Here is a 22,026-nt window from a genome sequence, read left to right as displayed (position 1 = left end):
GGATGCATGTAGAAGATGCTCCGGAGGAGGAAAATGGGGAGGAGGCGGAAAAAGAGGCCGGCGGATCCGGCGGAGACATGGAGATGGACTCTTAGGTCGTTGGATCCGAAGTCCGGATGTCGGACACCTAAATAATGTACATATATGCATGTTTTTTCCTTACTCTTTGTTAGAAGTTGGTCCCAGCTTGTCCGGATATGCTGAATGGAAATCCGATAGAAGTTCCGGCGCATTTCCGAGTTCGGTTGCGAGTATCCAGGAAGTTTCTTCGTCCGTCCCTTCATATCCGGCCCAACGTACTAAGTATAGTAGTTGGCAGTGACGTCTCCGGCGGTCGATCTTGGAGTCCAGGATTTCGGAGATTTCGTATTCCGGTTCTCCGTCGACTAGTACCGGAGGCGGAGGAGGTTGGATGCGATTAGGGATAGTGTTCGGAGTTGCGGGTTCTAACTGAGAGACATGGAATACGGGGTGCACGGATCACATAGCGTCCGGAAGATGGATGGTGAAGGAGTGGGTGCCGGGACGAGCGATGATGTCGAATGGTCCGAGATTCTTTTCCGAGAGCTTTTTCGATGGTCAGGGTCGAGCGGAAATATTTTGCTTTGACGAAGACCTGATCTCCGACTTTGAAGTCCGGAGCGGGTTTCCGTCTAGCGTCCGCGGGTCCTTGATATCTTGCTTGGGCAAGGGACATTTCTTCTCGGAGGAATTGGTGAAGCTCATCTAAATCTATAGCATAATCCCGGGCGCGGGTGGAGGAAAGATCACGTTCCGGATGTATGGAAATGTTCGGGTGATAACCCTTATTGGCAAAGAAGGGTGAAACTCCGGTAGTAGCACTAGGAGCATTGTTGTAAGCAAACTCGGCCAAGGGTAACAGTTCCGACCAATTATCCTGCTGATAGTTGCAGTAGATCCGGAGGTATTGTTCTAGGGTTTGGTTAGCTCGCTCGGTTTGTCCGTCACCTTCCGGATGATATCCGGAGGTGAAATGGAGGATCATATCTAACGCTTTTCCGAGCGACCGGAAGAAGTGGGAAACGAATTCCGTACCGCGGTCGGAAGTAACATGAGACGGAACTCCGTGCTTGGAAAACACATGGAGGAGGAATAACCGGGCGAGGTCCGGAGAGGTGATGGTGTCGTAGGTCGGAATGAATATGGATTGCTTGGATAGTCTATCTATGACTACCAGGATGGCTGTGAAGCCGGAGGAATCAGGGAGTTGTTCGATGAAGTCCATGGATATAGAATTCCACGGCTTCTCGGGAATGGGAAGTTGCTTCAATAATCCGTATGGTTTGTGTCGCAGAACTTTAGCTCGGGCGCAGGTCGTGCAGGACTTAACATAGTCCTTCACATATGCGCGGATTCCGGGCCAGGTATATTCCCGACGGATAACTTCCAGGGTCCGGTTCTGACCCAAATGTCCGGATAGCGGGTGGTCGTGCGTATTCCGGAGCACTCGGAGACGGAGGTCATTGGATTCTGGAACGTATATACGGTTGTCGCAACGGAGGAAACCACTCTCGTCCACTGTCCATCTCGGGTCCGACAGCGTCCACTGTCCATCTCGGGTCCGACGGATCCGGAAGATGACAGGAAGCGATAGGGTCATTAGGGAGGGCGGACAGAATGTCCTTATGAAGCTGCTCGACATCCATCAGTACAGCTGTCCGGAGCACCGGAATTGCTAGGTGTGATGCCCGGAGGGACGAAGCGAGCTGTTCTGTGGTAAATATCGGCCGAAGGTTGTGTGGATTAACTTGAGTGTAGTCCTTATCCCCCTCTTTGGGGTAGACGTCCCAACATCTAGTTAGGCAGTCGGGCTTAGCTCCGAGTTTTCCGGGTCGGAAACGGATGATGAGGTTGAACTGGTGAAGGTATTCCGACCAGCGGGCCTGGCGGCGGGTGAGGAGTTTTGTGGTAGCGAAGTACTCAAGGTTCTTGTGATCCATGACGACGTCTATCGGCTCGGCAGAGCCTTCAAGGTAGTGTCGCCAGGACCGGAAAGCTTCGTAGATAGCTAGAAGTTCCTTATCATGGGTGTCATAGTTGAGTTCCGGAGCCGAAAGGGTCCGGGAGTAAAAAGCAACCGGGCGGAGCTCCTGGTCCGGACATACTATAGAAAGTATTCCGGCGATAGTGTAGTCAGAAGCGTCCGTCTCAACGACGATAGGAACATCCGGCATCCAGTGTGTAAGCACCAGAGCGGTAGTGAAGGCTTTCTTGAGAGTTTCAAAAGATTTCCGGCAATCCTCGGAGAAATTCCAGGGAGCATCCTTGCGAGTGAGCCGCGTAAGCGGAACTACAATATCCGAGTAGTTAAAGATGAAGCGACGATAGAAATTGGCGAATCCGAGGAACGATTGAATATCCTTGACTTTCCGAGGTTCCGGCCAGTCGCAGATAGTCTGGACTTTGTCGGAGGACATTGTAAGTCCGGCCGGAGATAGGAGGTAACCGAGGTATTCTACAGAGTCGGAATGGAATTCGCACTTCTCCGGTTTAGCATATAGCCGATGCTTCCGGAGGCGTCGGAGGACTTCAAGGACGTGTTTTTTATGGGATGCAAGGTCTGCGGAATAAATGAGGATGTCGTCGAGGTACACAATAACACAGATGTCAAGCATATCGGCAAAGATGGTATTGACAAAGCGCTGGAAAGCCGCCGGAGCATTGGTGAGACCCTCCGGCATAACCAATCATTCATACGAGCCGTAGCGCGTACGGAAAGCAGTTTTCCACTCGTCTCCTTCCACCATCCGGACTAGATGGTATGCGGACCGGAGGTCGATCTTAGTGTAAACTTTAGCGCGGCTCGGAGAATCGAGAAGGTCGGAAATGAGGGGAAGCGGGTAGCGGTCTTTCTTTGTGATTTTATTGAGTCCTCGGAAATCTACACAGAGGCATAGGGAGCCGTCCTTCTTTTTGACGAATAGGACAGGGGCTCCGTGCGGAGAGGATGAGGAACGAAGAAGTCCGGTCGCAATATTCTCATCAAGGAATTTGCGAAGAGCTACAAGCTCAACCGGAGAAAGGGAATAGATGGTGCCAAGGGGCGGAGCCGCTCCTTCTTCCAAATTGATCTTCAGATCATAGGGACGATGGGGAGGGAGCTGTCCGGCTTTGCCCTTATCAAAGACATCCGCATACTCGTGATATTCCGAAGGGATTCCGGATAGGTTCGGAGGTTCGGAGGAGAGTGTAGCGGAGCGGAGATTGACACCGGATGGACGAACAAAAATACTGAACTGGACCTGACCCCTCTAATTTACAGGCCCGGCAAAAGGCAACTGCATTGATTAGGGAAATATTAGGAACGGTATTATCAGCGGAGGGACTCGGTGAGGTTGAGGAAGGGATTTCCGCCGGAGCCGGCGGAAAAGAGGTCGGAGGGGACGGAGGCACTCCATGAGGAATCGGACGGAAATCGATGCTGCCCTTTACCCAGTCAATCAACGGATTGTGTCGGGTGAGCCAGCTATATCCTAGAACGATGGAACAGGATGAGTCCAACGGAGTAACATAAAATGTTTCGGAGGTAACCACGCCGGTCGGAAACCGGATCGGTAAATCTACTGCCTCAGTAATAGTGGCATTAGAAGTACCATCAAACAGATGGAGCGGAAGCGGAGGAATTGCATAGGTTGGAATGTTATTTTCTCGGATTAATCTGGTTTCTATAAAACAATGAGACGATCCACAATCTACAAGAGCCGGAAACGGAGAGATATCGGGAAAAGTAGAAATTGAAACAGATGGTACTAGAGAGTTCAGATCGGAAAAGGAAATAGCATTGAGACGTAGCTCCATTGCACGGGTTGAGTCAACGCAACCCTCATCCCGCGCGGAGTCAAGAGGGTTGCGGACTAATTTTTTGTCTCTTCCTGAGACCTCCGGTTTGGCTTCCGGAGTCACCGTGCTAGCACGACCTTTGGCCGCACGGGAAGTGGACTTTAGGCAGTCCCGGGCAGTATGACTGGGTCCGCCGCAGAAGAGGCAGAGCTTCTTCTCCATGCGCCTCTGGCGTTCCTCGGAGGTGAGTTTACCGTCTTTTCCGAGCTTGGACGTCAAGTCCGAAGTTTGGCGGAGGAGGAAGCCGAAGCGTTTCCGGATTTTCCGCCGGAGTATTCTTTCCGGTTCGGAAGTGGAAGCTGACTGCTTAGCAGGAGGCGCGGATGCGGAGGGTTTGGTTTCGCGAGAGACTTCTCCCTTGCGTTCCCAGTATCGAGCGTCGATAGTCTGGGCGAGAGTTTTGTATTGGGACAGAGTGGTGGGTTTTCCTTGACGACTGATTTCGTCCTTGATGCGAGCCGGAAGTCCGTTGTAGAACTGACGGCGCAAAGCTCCATCGCCCCAACCTCGGACTTGGGAAGCTAGCCGCTGGAACTCTACAACATACTTGTTGATGCGCTGTCCATCGCGCATGTAGAGCTGTTCCAGCTGCATTTCCGCATCTCCGACCGGGTCATGAGGTCCGAAGTTAGTTTGGAGTTCTAACATGAACTCGGAGTAGTCGTCCATCCAGTCCGGACGATCCGTTAGATCATCCGAAAGGAGGTCCGGCTCAAACCATTCAAGGGCCATGCCCTTGAGGTATGATTGCGCGAAGTTGACCTTAGTTCGGCCGGTACGGAAAGATTTCGGCTTAGCTTGGAAGTTAAGCTCACATTGGACAAAGAACGCCCGGAGTTTCCGGGGCTCAGTGCCATCGAAGGTATCCGGTTCTCGGACTTTGACTTTAGGATCACCGGATCCGGAGGATTGGCGGTTGTTACGTACCAGGTTATTGATGGCTTGGGATAGCCGGAGGAAGACCAAGTCTTGTGGACCTAGACCTTCGTTTTCATCGTCAGTCGGGTCTTCCGGAGGTTCATCATCCGGATCTCCGCCACCTCCTCCCGGCGGGTTACCGCCTAGGGCAAGTTCATCGTCGGAATCATTGTGCGGAAGATTTCTGGCGGGTGTGGGGGTGGGGGTAGACGGATGTGGGCGATTCATGAGTTGTGAGATGCTGGAGGCAGCGCCTTGCGCACTAGCGCGACGCTGTGAGAAACTGAGGAAGGCATCAATTATGGGAGTAGAGTCGCGTCGGGCGGTTACTACACCCGCTGCATTAAGAGCGGTCTGTGCCCGTGTAGGTGCCATGAAGTCAGATGTAAGTATACTCGGTAAGGTGTGAGTTCGAATATACTGTTAAGAACGTGCTCAAAGGTCGGATCCGAAGGGCTTGGCTTCAGCTCGTGCGCTGCGCCCCTTACCCGAGTACGTGCCCCTAACTTCCTGAGGGTTGTTGAACGATGTCCGAAGGTTACCGGACGATGTCCGGAGGGCGTCGGGCGATGTCTGGAGTCCGATGTCCGATGCGCGGGAATTCCGGCGGACATTCGGAAACAAGAGATAAGACTAATCCAGACGAAGTCCGAACTAGAAAGGAAACAGCGGAGGACTACCAGAGGTAGAGGCGGAGGTGTCAAGTCTATAGGAGTCGATCCTAAGACGAGCGGAGGTCGACGAGAGAGAAACTCAAGTCGGACGGAGGAGAGAATGAGCAGAGTCTAATATGATATTCGAACTGAGGAAACTACAGAGATTGTACAGGGGTTTATATACTACTGAGGACATAACGGAGAACAGTAAGTGCAGTGCGAAGCTATGTAAAGCTATGAAGAAAACATATGGGACGACTATCACTAGTCTATCGGAACTTAGTAAAATGAAGACGGAAATGAATAAGGAACGGAAAATAAAGCGTACTAACTGATAAGGGAAATACCAAAGGGATAAGGCGCGGAAGTTAGACGTGGGTCGGATCCGGACGATACATAGAAGTCGGCCGGATCCGGAAATCCAGAAATGATGAGTGTGATAGGTCCGGGTCCGGAACGCGGGATATGACAGCTGGCCGCACCTATAGTGACCCATACCAATGAGGGCCAGCCTGGTTGTGCAGTCTGTACAAATGGGCCGGCTGCATGGGTAATGGCCTATACTCCTGTGGGCCGGCCTGCTTCTACTGTATGAAAAGGGGGCTGGCCGCACCTATAGTGACCCATACCAATGAAGGCCGGCCTGGTTGTGCAGTACATGCAAATGGGCCAGCTGCATGATTAATGACCTATATTCAAACATGTATGGCCAGTGCCATATTGAATATTTCTTTAAGTCTCAAGCACAGATATACAAAACATTTAATCAACTCTAAGCCATTGTGATACAAGATGTATAGAATGATATATCAAATATTTCAAACATTGTACTTCTTTGGAGGTGCTTTGTCTCTGGCAGAACAACAAGATGGATCAGAAGGGGAAGCTTTCATTTTTTTCTTGGATGGTTCCTCCACATCTGCAGCAGGCCTCTTACCCTTCCCTTTAGCATTGGATTTCCTTACCCTCTTGTCCACCTTGCTTGCTTCCTTAGCCAATCTTTCTTCTTCCTCAACCCTCTTCTCCTCCTCGACTCTCCTTTTCTCCTTCAACTTCCTTTTCTTCTCTGAACACCTCTTCTCAATGTCTTTCCTCACAATAGACAACCCCAGGCTCTCATCTTTCAGCATGGCTTCAACTTCTGCCCCTATCTCTACAACCTTTTCCTCAGTCTGGTTGCCCATCTGGATGCCCAAGATAGAGTTACCCAAGTAGTTAGGTACATCATCTCCAGCTTTGTTGGCTTCATACTCCTGAGCACGACGACACTGACGAAGTAGGAGTCTAAGTCCCAGGGCCACAACCATGCCCCATCCACGAGAATCGAACTGGTAGTTACTCAAATGCTCCAGGGCAACTGAGGTGGTTTTCATATCCTCATGGATGTCTTGAGGCAGATATGCCTGAGACCATGTCCAAGAAGCCCAGACAGGAAGATGCTGTTTCCTTGACTTTGAATCTGTTCTTTGCTTTAAAAAAGACAAAATCAATGTAAAATCATGAGGTTAAGAGATCTGACATACTGGAAGCTTTTGAACCGCAGTAAGAAGACAATGATATGAAGGGACAGTAGAGAGAGACTTGAGGTAAGGGACCATGTCCCTAGCAAGATAGTATTTGGGGCTGGACTCAGGAATGGTCGGAGTCTCCACCTCGACGTCATCTTCATCTGAAGAGCTTTTACCATCAGTGACCTTGTTCAAGAGTCCTTCCTCATCTGAAGAGACTTCAACATAGGCAGGCTTCGTCCTTGACTTGCCCTTTGCAGCTCCCTTCTTAGTGCGAGCATCATAGAAATCAGCTTGCCTATATCCAACAAAACGTACAATCGGCATGTCATGACTAGCATGGTCTTTCCAGTGGGAGTATATTGCAGTGATCGTGTCCTTTTGCAGGTGGGAAGGATCCCTGATGACGACATTCTCAGGAATGCATCCTGAATTAAAGTAGTGATTGGAATCGGTCGACATCTCACCCCAGGGCACCAGAGCCCTGGGATTGTTGGTAATAACAGCTGGGGCAAGTGAGTAAATGATACAATCACATAAGACAAATTAACTCACCGTAGGCCTTTTGAAAGACAGTCTGAACAAGCTGTTGCCTGTGCTTGAGCTTGAGAGATACAAAGCCTGTGGGTAGGCAAGGATAACCATCATCATCAACCTCAACAGTCAGATCTGGGAGATTATTTTCATTGTCGTCCTCTCCATCACTAACCTCTCCATCGGCTGACAGACTTTTAGCTACCATATTAAATTTAAAAATTAAAAGAGACATTTACCATATTCTCCTTCGAGAAGCCAGTTGGCAAGACGATCTTGAGCATGTTCTGCCCATTTCCGATTGTCTTTGGTTGCCTGAGTAAAAGGTTTTTTGGCCTTTTGTGGTGAAGTCTCCCAGCTTTAGAAACAAGTTAGTCATTATTAACAATATGAAGCATCAAAAACACTTACACAGTAGTTCCAGGAGCCTTTCCCTCACCTCGGTCATAGGCTGTAAGGATGACGACATGCAATCTCATGGTTCTCCGGACCATGTCCATAAAGTCCTCCATCATTTTTTTCTGGTTATGGGTACGGTATCTGTTGATGTATTGTTGAGTTATATAGCATGTATGCCAATAGAATCTTGGGAAAAAAATACCTGTCCTTGGTATCTGCAGGAGGTCCTTCCTGGTTCCATTTTCCTGTAACTCGCTCGAGCTCCTTCTTCACCTCAGGGGACATGGCCTGGTGCCACATGCGGGCCAATCTTGTTCTCTGACCCATAGACTTTGGGTTGGAGGTATCTCTGTGCTGCTTGTCATATTCTGCAAATTCATCCTTAAATAATTTTTGGACGACATCAAAACCAGAGAATTCTGTCTTGTACTTCCCAGCATCCTCAGGCTTATCATCTTCCCTCTGTCTCACCATCTCTACAGTAACAGCATCTGGAGCAGATGTGTCCTTAGTTCCTCCCTCAATAATCTCTTCCTCTGCCTTGCGATCCTCATCATCTTCCAGGAAGTCCAAATAATAGGCACGAACAGCCTGTATTGATTAGATTAGTATAGAACACAATTATAAAAGCTCACCTTGCGCAGATTTTTCTCAGGAAGCATGACACAAGGGTCTTTGGCTGCTTCACTGCTGCCTATAGCATCTTTGATTGTCTTGAGGATGCGAGCCCTGATGACAGAATTTCCTTTAGCTGCTACAAAGGAATCTTTGTGCTCATTCAACACATTGCTAAAAACAAGAGTCCAGCTGGCCATTATATCTGACAAATAAGAATCACAGGGATGCAGGCCGGTACAAGTTTGCAGATGTACTGTTGGACGAGACTTCATTGTTGAAAAACTCAACATTACAAACAAGGTCATGTGACATTTATGTTGACAATTTTCACTATATTCAAAATCCACAAAGTGCATCTACCAAAGTTTCATTCACAAACAACCAAACATTATTGTCTAAAGCTAAGACATATATGAAGTGACCAAATTTGAGTAACCAAAGTAAGAAATGTACATAATCAAGTCAACAATGGCTTCAAAGGTACATGCATCCATGAACACCCTTGCTTCCTACCTGGTGTCAACATGGTGGCCCCTTCAGGAGGGCTGAAGGTGAAAGACTGGGTGCAGGTGTCATTCTTGCACTCAAAGACATAGACCTTATCCTTGCAAGCCCTCACAAAGACTGACCTCCAACAATCAGTCCACCCACAGCTTGGGCATTGGATTGGCAGGAAGCCGCCCCAAGGCCGGAACTTGACATCAGCCCATACAAACTTGGAGACCTTCAGACTACCCACAAGTGGTGTCAGTAAGAAGACATCAGTGTGGCGACCGAGTTTGTAAGCTTGCGCCAGCATGTCACCAAATGCGAGGCCAATGGGGCAACATTCCACAAGGACTTGTTCAGTGAATGCCAGGAGCAAATGGGATGCAAAAGATGGTTGAAAACGTGCAGCATTGAATGCGACTGTGGCAGAGAGCTTGTGACTGTTAGAATGTCAGATAAGATAAAAAATGCAATTTAAATGAACTTACTGAACTACTGCGCGTTGCAATCCTGCAAACGAGTCACTGTTGTTGACAATTGCGCTGCAGCACAAGAGCCACAGGTAGGTTTCGTCAGCATGGTCCAGGAGAGATTGCCATGGACTAAGGATACCCTCCAAGAACTTCAAGTCTCTAGTTAGTAATCAGCGGCAGAAAAATTTAACAAAAACTTACATCTTCAGTTGGGGCGCCAGCATAGTGCTTCTCGCCATCCAAACTGTACCTGGCAAAAGGATCACCTGAATCATTGTCAGTGTGAGTGGATATACCAACCACCACACGTTCCCATGCGAATGAGTTTTTGAGGTCCTTGATGATTTGACAGATGGTTTTGCGGTAACCGGACGCGTCAGAGACAATGTTGTAGGCGATCTCACGATATTCGATGCCGCCGCTGGTGAAGTAGGGCTGAAGAAACAAATGAGCCAAGGAGAAAGGGCTGGCCGAAATGTCGAAGTCGACAAGGATGAGGTGAATGAATATCACTGGTGCCTGCTGAAAGTTCAGCACGCAATGAGAGCTCGAGGGAAGCGTGGACCTGTAGAAAAGACTCAAGGACCGGGACACCATTAGTGTGATAGAAGCCCTGTCATAGTATTAGTTGTGAATGAACAAATAATAAAAACAAAACACTTACATAGTACGGTGCGCCCTGCTGTTCCAGGGCGATGTGACATCTCGGAAGGTAAAAGGAGTGTCGGGGAATATAAGTGTGACACGCATACAATTTAGGGAGGATACACGACCAACGCCAGTCCGAGTGTTACAGCGTGGTACAATAAAACACTCCTGTGAGGCAGCTAAACACGGCAGCATCGAGAGGTGACTCTAAATTAAGATGGTCGTGTAGTGAACATAAGAAGTCGACAGTGTATGGACGGCGCTTCTTGCGCTTCGAAGAGTGTGGTGTGAGGTTCTCTTGAGGCTTTCAGTAGTGTGTCAATTTGAACGTTGTCTAGGGACCATTTCACACCATGGAGGATGTGCCATGCTCGCACGCCGAAAATGTAATTCGTGATGGTCTTTCCGGAGTATGAACCGGCCGCGAAGGCAATGAATGCAGAAATGAGGGTGGAGGATGCTGGAGCATGGTCCGATTCTGGGATTGCACGAGCGTCACAGTAGACATGGAAGACAAGGAGACCCAGGTATGTTGTATCCTTTTAGTTTCATTGAATTTTGTAGAGTGCAGGCTAACGGTTCTATTGCTAGGCCGAAAGGTAAACAAGACAGTGGGTCCCCTTGTCAGACTCCCCTTGTTGCTCTGAAGGGGCTGCTCATGAACCTGTTTATCATCACTCTGGTGTGTGCATGTTCATATAGTGTTCAGACAGTTTTGATGAATCTTACTGGTAGATTGAAGGTATGTAGGGTCTCAATCAGGTAGTTGTGGTGTAAGCTTTTTCTTGGTCAAGCACTACGATAACTCTGTCTTCTTCCATGACGTCTGCATAGGCGGTTATCATCTGTGTGAGTTGTATTGGATTGAAGATTGATCTTTTAGGGATAAATCTGCATTAATCTGAGTGTATCAGTTTGTGTGCTTCGGATATATACATCATCATCATCTGGCCTACAGTTGACCATCACCACCAGTATAACCACAGTCAGAAAGACATTTAAGGTCCAGTTCTATTGGACAGAATTCAACACCAAAGCTTTTAGATACTTCTATAGTATTTATTTGTGGTGGCAGTGGTTCATTGGTGGTGGGTGTGGAATTATCATGTTCAGATATCGGGGGCTGAGCATTTTTTTGCAATCTTGTAGCTCTCACGCAGGTGGCAGCAAGCTTCTCGTGAGAGGTGGGAATTAGTGTGACTGGCAAAAAGCGGTGTCGGATGGCGAACAATGAATAATTTGATTGACTACCACACATGCTACTAGTACTGAGTGTCGCAGGCACTATGGTTAGAGCCTTACCACATTAATGGCTGATTTGGCCACTGCACATAAGTAGTGGCCCCTAAGCGATCGGCACCATAGCTGTTCTCTTGCCCTTGTAGCAGGTCCCTAAGGTAGCAGTCGTGCAGATTCTACCTACCTCACGTGACAAGTGTGATGAAAAAGTGACTGAAGACAAAATTGTAATATCAATTAATCAGGAGCCTTAGGGTCTGTTCGGATACACAAATTTTGCCACGAATTTTCAAATTTCAAACATATGGTGCTTTGTAATGTTTGGGGGTCAGTGTGACATATGTGACAAAGCATATCAGCCCATCGATAACATGCCAGCTACGCGATCTAACACTAGATTGACTCGTTCAAGTCTCAGCCACCGTGGACGTTCAAAGAGCACCATGGTACGTGGAAAGAAGAGTGCACCGGAGTGTCAGGACCCTGAAACCAAGGACCGATGTTTCTGGACACTGGACGATGAAACACACCTCATCCAATACATCGCTACCCACCGAGCTAAGGGTGGTAACGGAATGAACTTTGACAAGACCTTCTGGACCTCTGCTTCTAATGAGACATCTAAACATACCACACAAGGTGCGCCGAAGACAATTGATGCATGCCAATCGAAATGGGTGCGGGTAAGTTCTCATCATGTTGCACCAGTACTAGAGTCTATACTAATAAGACCTCCAGCTCCGTAGCACGTTTGGTGTTGTAGACTCAATTGCGACCTATTCTGGATGGGAGTACAGTCTGGAGCATGGCGCCAACATCACAGCTGAATCTGAGACGGTATGGACTGACTACATGGGCTCATCGAAAGTGAGTGCTGTCAATACTCCGCTACCACTGGCAACTACTAATATGATCCAGGCTCCTATCACTGCAAGGAAGTTTAAGAATAAAGGCTGGCCCCACTATGAAGCAATGAAGGAACTCCTACCATCGCCAAATACACGTGGAAGCCGTGCTTTCTACACCCGCATGCCTGCTGACAACGCTGTGCTGGTAGGGGCTCCGAGTCACGCTACCTCTTCTCACCTCCCAGATGGCATCAGTTATGATGAAGCCAATATACTCGACCAGGAGGAAGCGTTGAATGACATCGAGTCGCAGGATGTAGATATCGCCATGATGCCGCCACCCTCCACCATCATGACTGAGCCACCCTCTCTCTTTGATCCGATGCAACGGCCCACCTTCACTCCCTCTACACCAGGTACTTCTACCATTGCCAGCGGCAAATGAGAAGCAGCTGAAGAATCAGGTGATAACATGAGATCGCTTGCTCGCCCTCCGGGCTCTACGAAATCTGCATCCGAGTCAGGGAAGTCCATCAAGTCACCACGTGTGGCTGTCCCAGAAGCTTTCCAAAGCATGTCCAAGGAGATTCGTGGTCTCTCCACCTCCTTCGATCGCGCAACAGATGTCATGCATGAGCGCGCAACTCAGGTTGCCTCGCGCCCCACAGTGGATCCCATTCCGGTGCGCAAGCAGAAGGCTATCATCCAGCTACAGAAGGAGGGTCTGGAGGACCATGAGATCGTCGAAATTATCAAGCATTTCCAAGCAGATGTTGCCATAGCTGATTCGTACCTTGTCATTGAGAAGGAGAGCGTCCGGAAGCTTTTCTTATCGACATACTTGAAGTAAATTTTCGCTGTATCACCTTCGCATTTGATATTGTTAGTAGTAGTAGCAGCACCAAATACTATGACACTTTGCTGCTCAACCGTCTATGAAAAATTGGTGCAAATGACTACATAAAATTGACGCAAACGACTACAAAAGATTGTCCGCTATGACTGACTGACCTCTCTGCTCTCTCGTCAGATTGTAGTCCTCCCACATGCGAAGGGCGATCTCGTCACGATGTCGGTGTGCACGTGTGCGTGCCTCTGCAGTGGGAGGACCTTCTGCAAGTGTGCCAACATTATACTCCGGCTCATTCACATCAACCTGGCGGTAGTCCATCATGTCGTTTGGGTCGTGAATACGGATGACGTTGTGCACCAGGCACAGTGCCGCAGGTATACGAGCCTGCACATCCATGTTATAATGAGGTGGGAGAAGCAGGATGTTGAAGCGGTTCTTGAGCACACCAAAAATACGCTCAATGACGTTTCGGAGCATGGCATGACGTAGATTGAATAATTCTCTGTGATTACAGGGCCTACAAAACAATGTAAGTACAAGTTAGCTTAAGTTGAACATTACTTACGCCTGATGTCCACGACCCCATTCAGCAAGATGGTAGCGTACTCCACGATACGGCACAAGTAGTTCATCGCATGCAGCAAATCCCGCATCAGCAAGATAGTATTTGCCTGGAGGGATGTTGAAGTCTGTAATGCGAGCATCATGATAAACACGTGCATCGGCCGCTGATCCCTCCCAGCCACTCAGTATGTAAAGGAACGACATGTTGAAGGAGCAGGCTATGAGACAGTTCTGAGTTAAGTTGCCTTTACGATCGCGAGTCACATCGCGATCCTTGCCACTAGGGTGGCATGCGATATGAGTACCGTCTATAGCACCGATGGCATTGGAGAAGTATGGGAAGAATTTCGGGTTTCGAAGGACTTCGAGAGGTGTTGGACTGTCTGCGCTGGGTAGCCGGACATACAATGAATAAATTGGGGGGGGAGGAAAATGCGTTGAGAATACATTTGAAATACCTTCAAAAAAAATGAGCGAATTTATCACACTGGGGAATCACATACTTTGATATCGTGTCATTGGAGCGTTGAAAGTGTTCACCAAGATGGCGAACAGAGAGACCTGTGACACTTGCATACAAGAAGATGGCGAGCTGCTCCTCAAGCGGGACATATTTTGAATTCCTGCACCCTGAATCATGAAGTAGATTCAACAGTACATAGAACACATGGCGCCGCACACCAAGTTCACATCGTATGCGGTCTGGATGTCCTGTGAGGAGCTCATTGACCCATGTCATTCCAGACAAGGCGGAAGTATGATAGGGCTGCTTGTTGTAGTGAGTGTGTGTGTGATCTTGGAGTACTTGGCCAGCAGCATCAGCAATAGCCATTGCTACACGAGCAGCACCGCGGAACATCGTGTCTATCCAGTGCAGCTCGTTTACATCCAGCTGGTCGGAGTCCGCTGCATTAGCATGATTGGACTCTTCATCCAAACTGTCATCATGTTCTTCAATGACAATATCATCTTGGTCTAGTGGATCTAGCAGGTCTAGCATATCGAAGTCGGCATTGAGGTCGTTGGGATGCATTGCGTGGCACAATAGGCTCGGTGACCGCTATCAAATTCATTATCATTAGCATCAGCGTGACATCATTTTCGGTCTCCGACTATTTGGTCTTGTATGTGTTAAACTGGAATTTTGAAAATGGCTGATGTCCGAACAGACCCTTATGCATTAAACGGCTACACAGTTACATTGACAGTAATACTGCGGACATTTTCTGTTAATCAGAATTAACAGAAATGGAGTAGAACATTTGTTATTTGAAATATCAGTAACTCTCGCATCTGCTTACACACTTATCCTGTGAGGCATCACAGTCAGTCGCAATCACATGAGGTAGGTAGAATCTGCATGACTGCTACCTTATATCTTATGAGATGGACATCTGCAGTGGGTGTTAAGGTGGTGGTTGAACACCACAATAAGTGGCAAGGCCTGTACACAGTGGGAGTCCAGGACTCCCACATCTATAGTGAATAAATACATGACATCCAGGATTTGAGTGATAAGACCTGGACTCAACGGGAGTCCTGGACACCCACATCCATGATGCATGAAATAATGAAAAAAATAGAATCATAGTGACAATGGCTGTGCACAGCAGGAGTCCAGGACTCCCACATCCATGGTGTATAAGCAAATTATACATATAAGATGGTGACAAGCTCTGTACAAAGCAGGAGTCCAGGAGTCCACCATCCAAAGTGGATACATAAATAAAATATAAAACTAGAGTGATGAAGCTTACACACAGTGGGAGTCCTGGACTCCCACATCCACACTTGGTAAATAAATGATATATAAAACCGGAGGTATACGACCTGTACACAGTGGGAGTCCTGGACTCCCACATCTGTGTTGCATAAATAAATGATAAATCAAAGATGGTGACAAGACCTGCACACAGCAGGAGTCCAGGACTCCCACATTCACACTTGATAAATAGATGAAATATAAAACTAGGGTGATGCACCATGCAAGCAGCAGCAGCCCAGGAGTCCATATTCACACTTGATATACAAATCAAAAATAGAATCATAGTGAGAAGGCCCACACACAGTGGGAGTCCAGGACTCCCACATCCATTATGCATATATAAGTGAAATAAAAACCATACTGATCAGGTCTGTACACAGCAGGAGTCCCATCCACATCTCATCAATAATGACTATCATCAGGTTGTTCATCTAGTAGCTGAGCAATAATACATCCATAAGTTGCATGTATCTAAGGATCAGCAAGTCAAAAATTGTTACCTGTCGAAATGTCTATGAAGGACAAGGCCTGCACACAGTGGGAGGCAAGGACTCCCACATGACATGTGCATGAATACATGGAAAATAAAATCATAGTGACGATCCTTTGTGTATAAGCAAATGACATATAGAACATGGTGACAATGCCTGTGCACAGCAGGAGTCCTGGACTCCCTCATCCATTGTGTACAAGCAAATGACATATAGAACCAGAGTAAGAAGGCCTGCACATGGTGGGAGTCCAGGACTCCCACATCCATTATGCATATAACATCCATTATGCATATAACATCCATTATGCATATAACATCCATTATGCATATAACATCCATTATGCATATAACATCCATTATGCATATAACATCCATTATGCATATAACATCCATTATGCATATAACATCCATTATGCATATAACATCCATTATGCATGGATCAGCAAGTCAAAATGTCTATGAAGTGGACTTATAGAACTACTATGAGATCAGTGTCACTCAGAGTGGCGGATGGTAGTGGACCATCCCTGCATACAGTGGGTGTCCTGGACTCCCACATCCACAATAGATAATACTTTGACATCTAATAGCAGAGTGACTAGGCCTGTGCACAGTGGGAGTCCAGGACTCCCGTCGTCCACTATCTAGAAATGCAAGCCAAAGCATGTACAAGAGTGACAAGGCCTGCACACAGTGGGAGTCCTGGACTCCCACTCCTAGGTCATAGACTTTTCAAGAAAAGAAACATGGAAAAATTCCTAGATGAGTCCTGGAAGGTCTCATAGCTTACCTCAGTGGCTCCGGAAGGACGGCTTGGGCAAGGGATAGATCCAATATACACTGGATCTTTGTCTCATCAGTCATCGATAGGATGAATGATTGTATCGTGCCGGATGATGTAGGGGTAACATGGTTCTTCGAACGCAACATCATATCTATTGTATATAATCAATGATATAACGCACGTCTGCAGAAGAATTCAAGACATTACCATGAATGCACACAGGTCGACGCGGTGAGATGGCGAATGTATCATGCAAGTAATCTTCTGAGAGATCTTTGCAACGTTCCTGGCGTCTATCGCCTCTAATAACGACTGGCTTGTTTTGGCTGAGTCCTAAGCCGACAGCATGAGAGAAACCCTTGCGCGCAAGGGCATCGTGTGGGAAGTGGATGACAACCTCGGAGCCAGGTTTGGAAATGGGGAACTCTGCCATAAACCTGATGATTGGTATATCGACTGCCTCGCAAACATTTACGTTGGACTCGTTGTACACCGCCGGAAGAATGGTCACATGTCCATCCTTCCATTTGATGGTCGGACTATTCTCTGGGACATGGCTGCCTAACACTCCGGTAGTGAGATCAAGGGTTTCAAAGGTCGAATTATCAGAGTTAGACATGTCTTTGCTGGAAGAATAGCGATGGTTCAGAGCAGAGTGGCGTGTATTGTTACTGATCAGCGATAAGAAACAATGTGCGCCACTCGACCACGGCAATCACCGACAGTCCGGGCGCTGCAAGCATAAATCACACCGATATCACATTTATGTTTGCATCATATCTTCACTAGGATCAATTACAACGCATCATCCCCAGACTGTCGTATTTCGAATATTAAGTAACATGCATTGTTCTTGATATTTTACACGTCTGCTCCTTTATTTAATCACAGTCCAAATAGGCATCAGGCTGAGCTAGGAGAAAAACGAGGGGAGCCACACCGATCCATGCTTGAACAAATTTTGTGAAGTTTTTCCAGATCACATCACGTAATGGGCATCAGCCGTGACGTATTTCGAGATCAATCGTGAGTTTATCATGTGTACAACCATCAAGGGTACGAATACAGGTAATGAAAGTATTCGAAAGAATATGTAGACGTTACATCAGCGATGGGAGCGAGTCATAGTGTTAAACCATTCCTATCTCATTGTTGACAGGTGTTTCTGACAGATTAGAAGGACTTACATCTGAGTCTTCGTCCATCGTCGGCTGGGATGGGAGGATCACTTGTGTGGGAGTGATGGACGATGATCCAGCATCAGCGACATCCACCAAGGCCTCGTCACCGTGAGATATCTGAATCTCGGTCGGAATAGACGTGATAGAGGTGTCAATGTCCATGATTACATCGGACACTTGCGACAATAATGATTGGTCGTTTGACGGTGCTGGACAAGTGATATTGTCCTCGTTGAATTGTGATTTCGTGACGTCATCTTCGTTTGCGTCAGATGGAAGTGATGTCAAATCGTGTAAAGGAGTGTCAGAAGGTGTGATACCGGACGCAATAGCTGATGTTGACATATGAGCGACCTCCGTTTCCGTTACAAGCATCTCGTCGATGGTATCAGGCAAGGGAGATTCAGAAGGCACGGGAGAAGGTATTTCCTTCGGACGTTTAGAAGGACCTCGACCACCTTCCTTCTGTGATACGTCAATATAAAGAGAATCACAAGTGTCGTCATGACCAACCTTTGGCGGTGATGCGATGGAAGATGTTCGCTTACGCTTTGTAGGCCTCTGATCTAGTTCCATGTCACGATGCTGATCATCGTCACCTATGACCATTCCGTCAAATTCATCGGCGACATCTGTGTCTTCGCCTTTCACAGATAACCATGGAATGTCCATATCTGACATCATGCTGATATTCACGTTAGAAGGTACAAGCAAAAGGTTTAACACTTACCTTGAAATAACGGGCGGTGGAGAGCTAATTGACCAGAATCTCGGGTTACTCTCCCCGATGTCAGAAGTATGAGCTAACGTCCCAAGAGAGTGGAAGAGGTGACTGAGGAAGCGAGGGCGGGATTCCATGTGGACGATCGCAGAATACAGTCGTTCCATCCCTAGTGCTTCAAGGAATTGATCTTCGCTATCAAACGCCATTGTACGGGGGTTTTCTGGAATGACAACTCCATCGACATCACCATCCATGTCAAGCAGTGCGAGCTGTCTAAATCGCAGGAGCATCCAGGTGCCGAGCTTCAGAAAAACTTGCGAGTTTCCCCGCTCGAATGCGATCCTGTTCCATGTGGGCCAATCGCCTAATATAGGTGGGAGTGAATTGGGATCTAAGTCAGCCTCGTTAACCTAAATTTGTGTTAGGATGTTAATATATGTATCGAGGATATTCGCGCTCACTGTCCTCTGTAATGCGAGCGAACGTCAGCCTCTGAGATTATTAGATAACGAACAACTCACCATCTTCCTCCGGAGAATGTCAGAATCATTACTAACAGACCGGTACTTTTCATCATCGTCAGTAGCTAGGAGAGACGTCTGTGACACTGGGGTGCCATGAACATTCTCATTCCCCAACGACTGTGATTGAGGTTGTGAATATCAGTGACGTGGATAATAGAGTAAGGAATGACTCGCCATAGCTGACTCTCCAGCATCTGAAGTATTGTGAGCCAATGGGCGCCATTCATCGTCAGCGGAGTCTTCCGCCAGCACCCGATTTAATCCCGTGAGCTTAATAGTCCTTTTTTCCGACTGCGACAAACGTGATATTCATCAGTAACTTAGATAATACGAGTTAAGTTGCGATGACCTACAGCTGACTGTGCAACATCTGACTCATTAGCATCTAATTCATCATCGCCATCATCGTTTTGCGACAATGTCTGTTTAAATGCCTTCTTGTTCGTCTTGCCGTTGCCTTTCGCCGGCTGCGACTTACGTGATGACCATTAGTAAATAAAACCATACAAGGGCTGATGACCTACAGCTGATCGTGTTATAGACTCACTAGCACCTAATTCATCATCGCTATCGTCCTTTGGGGGCATTTGTTGTTTGGCTGCCTTCTTCTTCCCCTTCCCTTTTCCTTTCGCTGGCTGCGACTTGCGGTTTGCCTTACGGCCCTTTGTTGACTTTTTCGCATCTTCCTGTATTTCAAATACATTTGCAATGCATGCGCTATCGCTCTGCTAAAATGGGTCATGTCAATTATTTCAAGGTTTAAGGCTGACCCACCTCCCCCTCAGCGTCCATGTCTGACAGAACCGTACCTGTCACAGCGATCGTCGCAGATGTCTTGCTAGTTCCATGTTTGTCCGCGTATTTCAACTTAGATGCACGCTCCTTATGCATGGAAGACGCTGCAGCAACTTTAAGATAAAGGTACTTCACATCCAACAACGTCTGCGACTTACCAACTGGTTCAACGGTTGCTTGTACCCTAGGCCGTTGACTCATTTGCACCTCAGATGCTGGAGTGGAGCCCTTGACTGGAACAACTGTGTCTGCGTTGTCAGCGGTCTCTGGTGCGTGCGGAACTTGCTGGATGCTTTTCAGCAATTCGGATATTATACCATCCGTCGAGAGCTTGTGTTCAAAGGTACCACCACACATGTCTTCCCCATCTGCGCACAATAACTTGTGTAACCCTTGATATGTCACTACATCGCATGTAAAGCGACAATAAATATATGAAATCCATGAAAATCGAGAACTCACGCGCTAGGATCTTCTTGTAAACTCTCTTCTCTCTAAACTGAGCCCATGTACGATTCATCTTCTTAAGTGCAATCTTCTGATGTTCCGGAGTAAATGCACTATTTTGTAATGCCAGTGCAATATGAAAATCAAGATGCGCAGAGCGCCACTTAGATGATTTAGCCTTCGGCCCATCTTGCTTCACCTCGCCGATGAATCCATAGATTACGTCAGCCAAATATGTGGCGAGAGATAGATAGAACATGATCTGCTCGTCGATATGGGCAGCTTTTGGGAGCTTGATCAGTACACTGGCGATATCCCGATAAAGCTTAAGCTGATGAGCTACGATCTCAAGCACATCAGCACACTTTCGAGGAACTTCGATCTAAGATATGTACGAATTATTTAAATGCGCCACCCAATGCCCAACTCGAACTTACAGGTTCATTTCCAACTCCCATGTCCAACACCTTCGTCTGATTTTGATTAACAGACAATAGCGCAAAGGTAGATAAAATGAGATCAATATGAGATTGTGAGTGGTGTACCATCTTCAGCACGATCGGGTCTTGCGTTGGGAATGCCATGGTTGAATGGAAAGTCTGCTTTGTGTGCTTAGTTAACGTTTGATGAGTTTTGTGATGATACCCCCAATAGGTAATCCACATGCTTATGCACGTGGTTCTCACGTGATACACAAATGTTCATCTTACCACCTGGCTTGCGAGCGCCGCCAAGTTGATCGCAACCTTCAAAGCTTCACGCACGCGCGATCTTTGTATATTCAACATGGTATTGAAGATGGGACACTTCGGACCGCCTCCCGCAGCTACGGCTGCTCCTGTTGCCGGTGGAAATACACAATCATCACAGGCACCAGTGGCACCAACAAACGCAGTGGCGACAACAGCATCAACGGCGCTTTCTCTTTCAGGGGGAAAGCAACCTCCCAGAACGGACACTCAGCCTGCAGCTGTATCGACCCAGGAAAGCACCGGTCTACGACGCAATCCAAAAAGGAATTCTCTAAACGCGCCTTACATTAAATTAAGTCCGATTACAAGCGATATCTCGATGTTGATGGATATCGACGAAGAAAAGAAGAAATCGATGTTACCTAGCAAGTCTGCAGACATAATCAAACCTCCGACGATAGTTTGTAGTCAATCCCTGTCTATATCAACGTTACTGACTAGGTTACAGTGTTGTATATACTGTCATGACGTAGGTTCGTACATCTGGAGGTGCATAGAGCCACGCTGCAGGATCCCAGTGTGCGTCAGTAAGGGTCAGGGAGACTATGGATGCATCGATTGCTCTCCGAATCAGCTGACGGGTGAGGAGAGTGTCACAGAGACGACTTTCAAATGCCCGCAGTGTCATCGCGCAGCTGGTCAAGTAATTCAGGTGAGTGCATCAGCTTGGGTATATATGGGACAACGTATGACACTGCTATTTTAACAGTACAAAGTTCAGGGTTATTCGGTTAGACAGAATTATCTGTATCGAAATTATTTTCCCCTTCTTGCAGTCTTTTTGTCCTGGAGTGGATTTGGGAGCCCATACGCCTCCACCATAGTCCAAACAGCGCTCAAAGAGCACTTCAAGGTCAACCCAAGTAGGGTACGTCATTTATACCATTTTCTACTGTCATTGGGATATCTTAACTTAATATTGATAGATGCGCATCGCAACGCGAACACTAAAG

General features: G+C 47.4%; 2 protein-coding genes across 2 annotated transcripts; both read right to left on the bottom strand.

Moving 5' to 3' along the window:
- Positions 1-6,253: 6,253 nt before the first annotated feature.
- HD556DRAFT_1449777 (uncharacterized protein) lies at positions 6,254-10,612 on the bottom strand (the record flags this gene model as incomplete). Its single annotated transcript, XM_041307645.1, has 14 exons — positions 6,254-6,904; positions 6,959-7,449; positions 7,499-7,663; positions 7,717-7,835; positions 7,889-8,017; positions 8,079-8,467; positions 8,512-8,665; positions 9,124-9,423; positions 9,472-9,605; positions 9,658-9,722; positions 9,753-10,069; positions 10,121-10,283; positions 10,339-10,408; positions 10,457-10,612. The coding sequence occupies 14 exons, from the start codon at positions 10,610-10,612 to the stop codon at positions 6,254-6,256; spliced, it is 3,303 nt and encodes a 1,100-aa protein (XP_041153852.1).
- Positions 10,613-16,652: 6,040 nt separating this feature from the next.
- On the bottom strand, positions 16,653-20,905 carry HD556DRAFT_1449774 (uncharacterized protein; the record flags this gene model as incomplete). The annotated part of the gene is made up of 15 exons (XM_041307644.1): positions 16,653-16,781; positions 16,832-17,321; positions 17,370-17,383; positions 17,838-18,296; positions 18,345-18,516; positions 18,562-18,965; positions 19,017-19,022; positions 19,077-19,162; positions 19,226-19,370; positions 19,433-19,552; positions 19,604-19,807; positions 19,854-19,978; positions 20,033-20,278; positions 20,337-20,703; positions 20,759-20,905. 15 exons carry the CDS (start codon positions 20,903-20,905, stop codon positions 16,653-16,655), a joined length of 3,114 nt encoding a protein of 1,037 aa, XP_041153851.1.
- Between the last annotated feature and the right edge of the window lie 1,121 nt (positions 20,906-22,026).

This window comes from Suillus plorans (assembly GCF_016647745.1).
Source record: "Suillus plorans strain S12 chromosome Unknown HD556scaffold_93, whole genome shotgun sequence".
Classification (NCBI taxonomy): domain Eukaryota; kingdom Fungi; phylum Basidiomycota; class Agaricomycetes; order Boletales; family Suillaceae; genus Suillus; species Suillus plorans.
The sequence above is the reverse complement of the archived record's forward strand: the minus strand, read 5'-3'. Positions and strand labels throughout refer to the sequence as shown.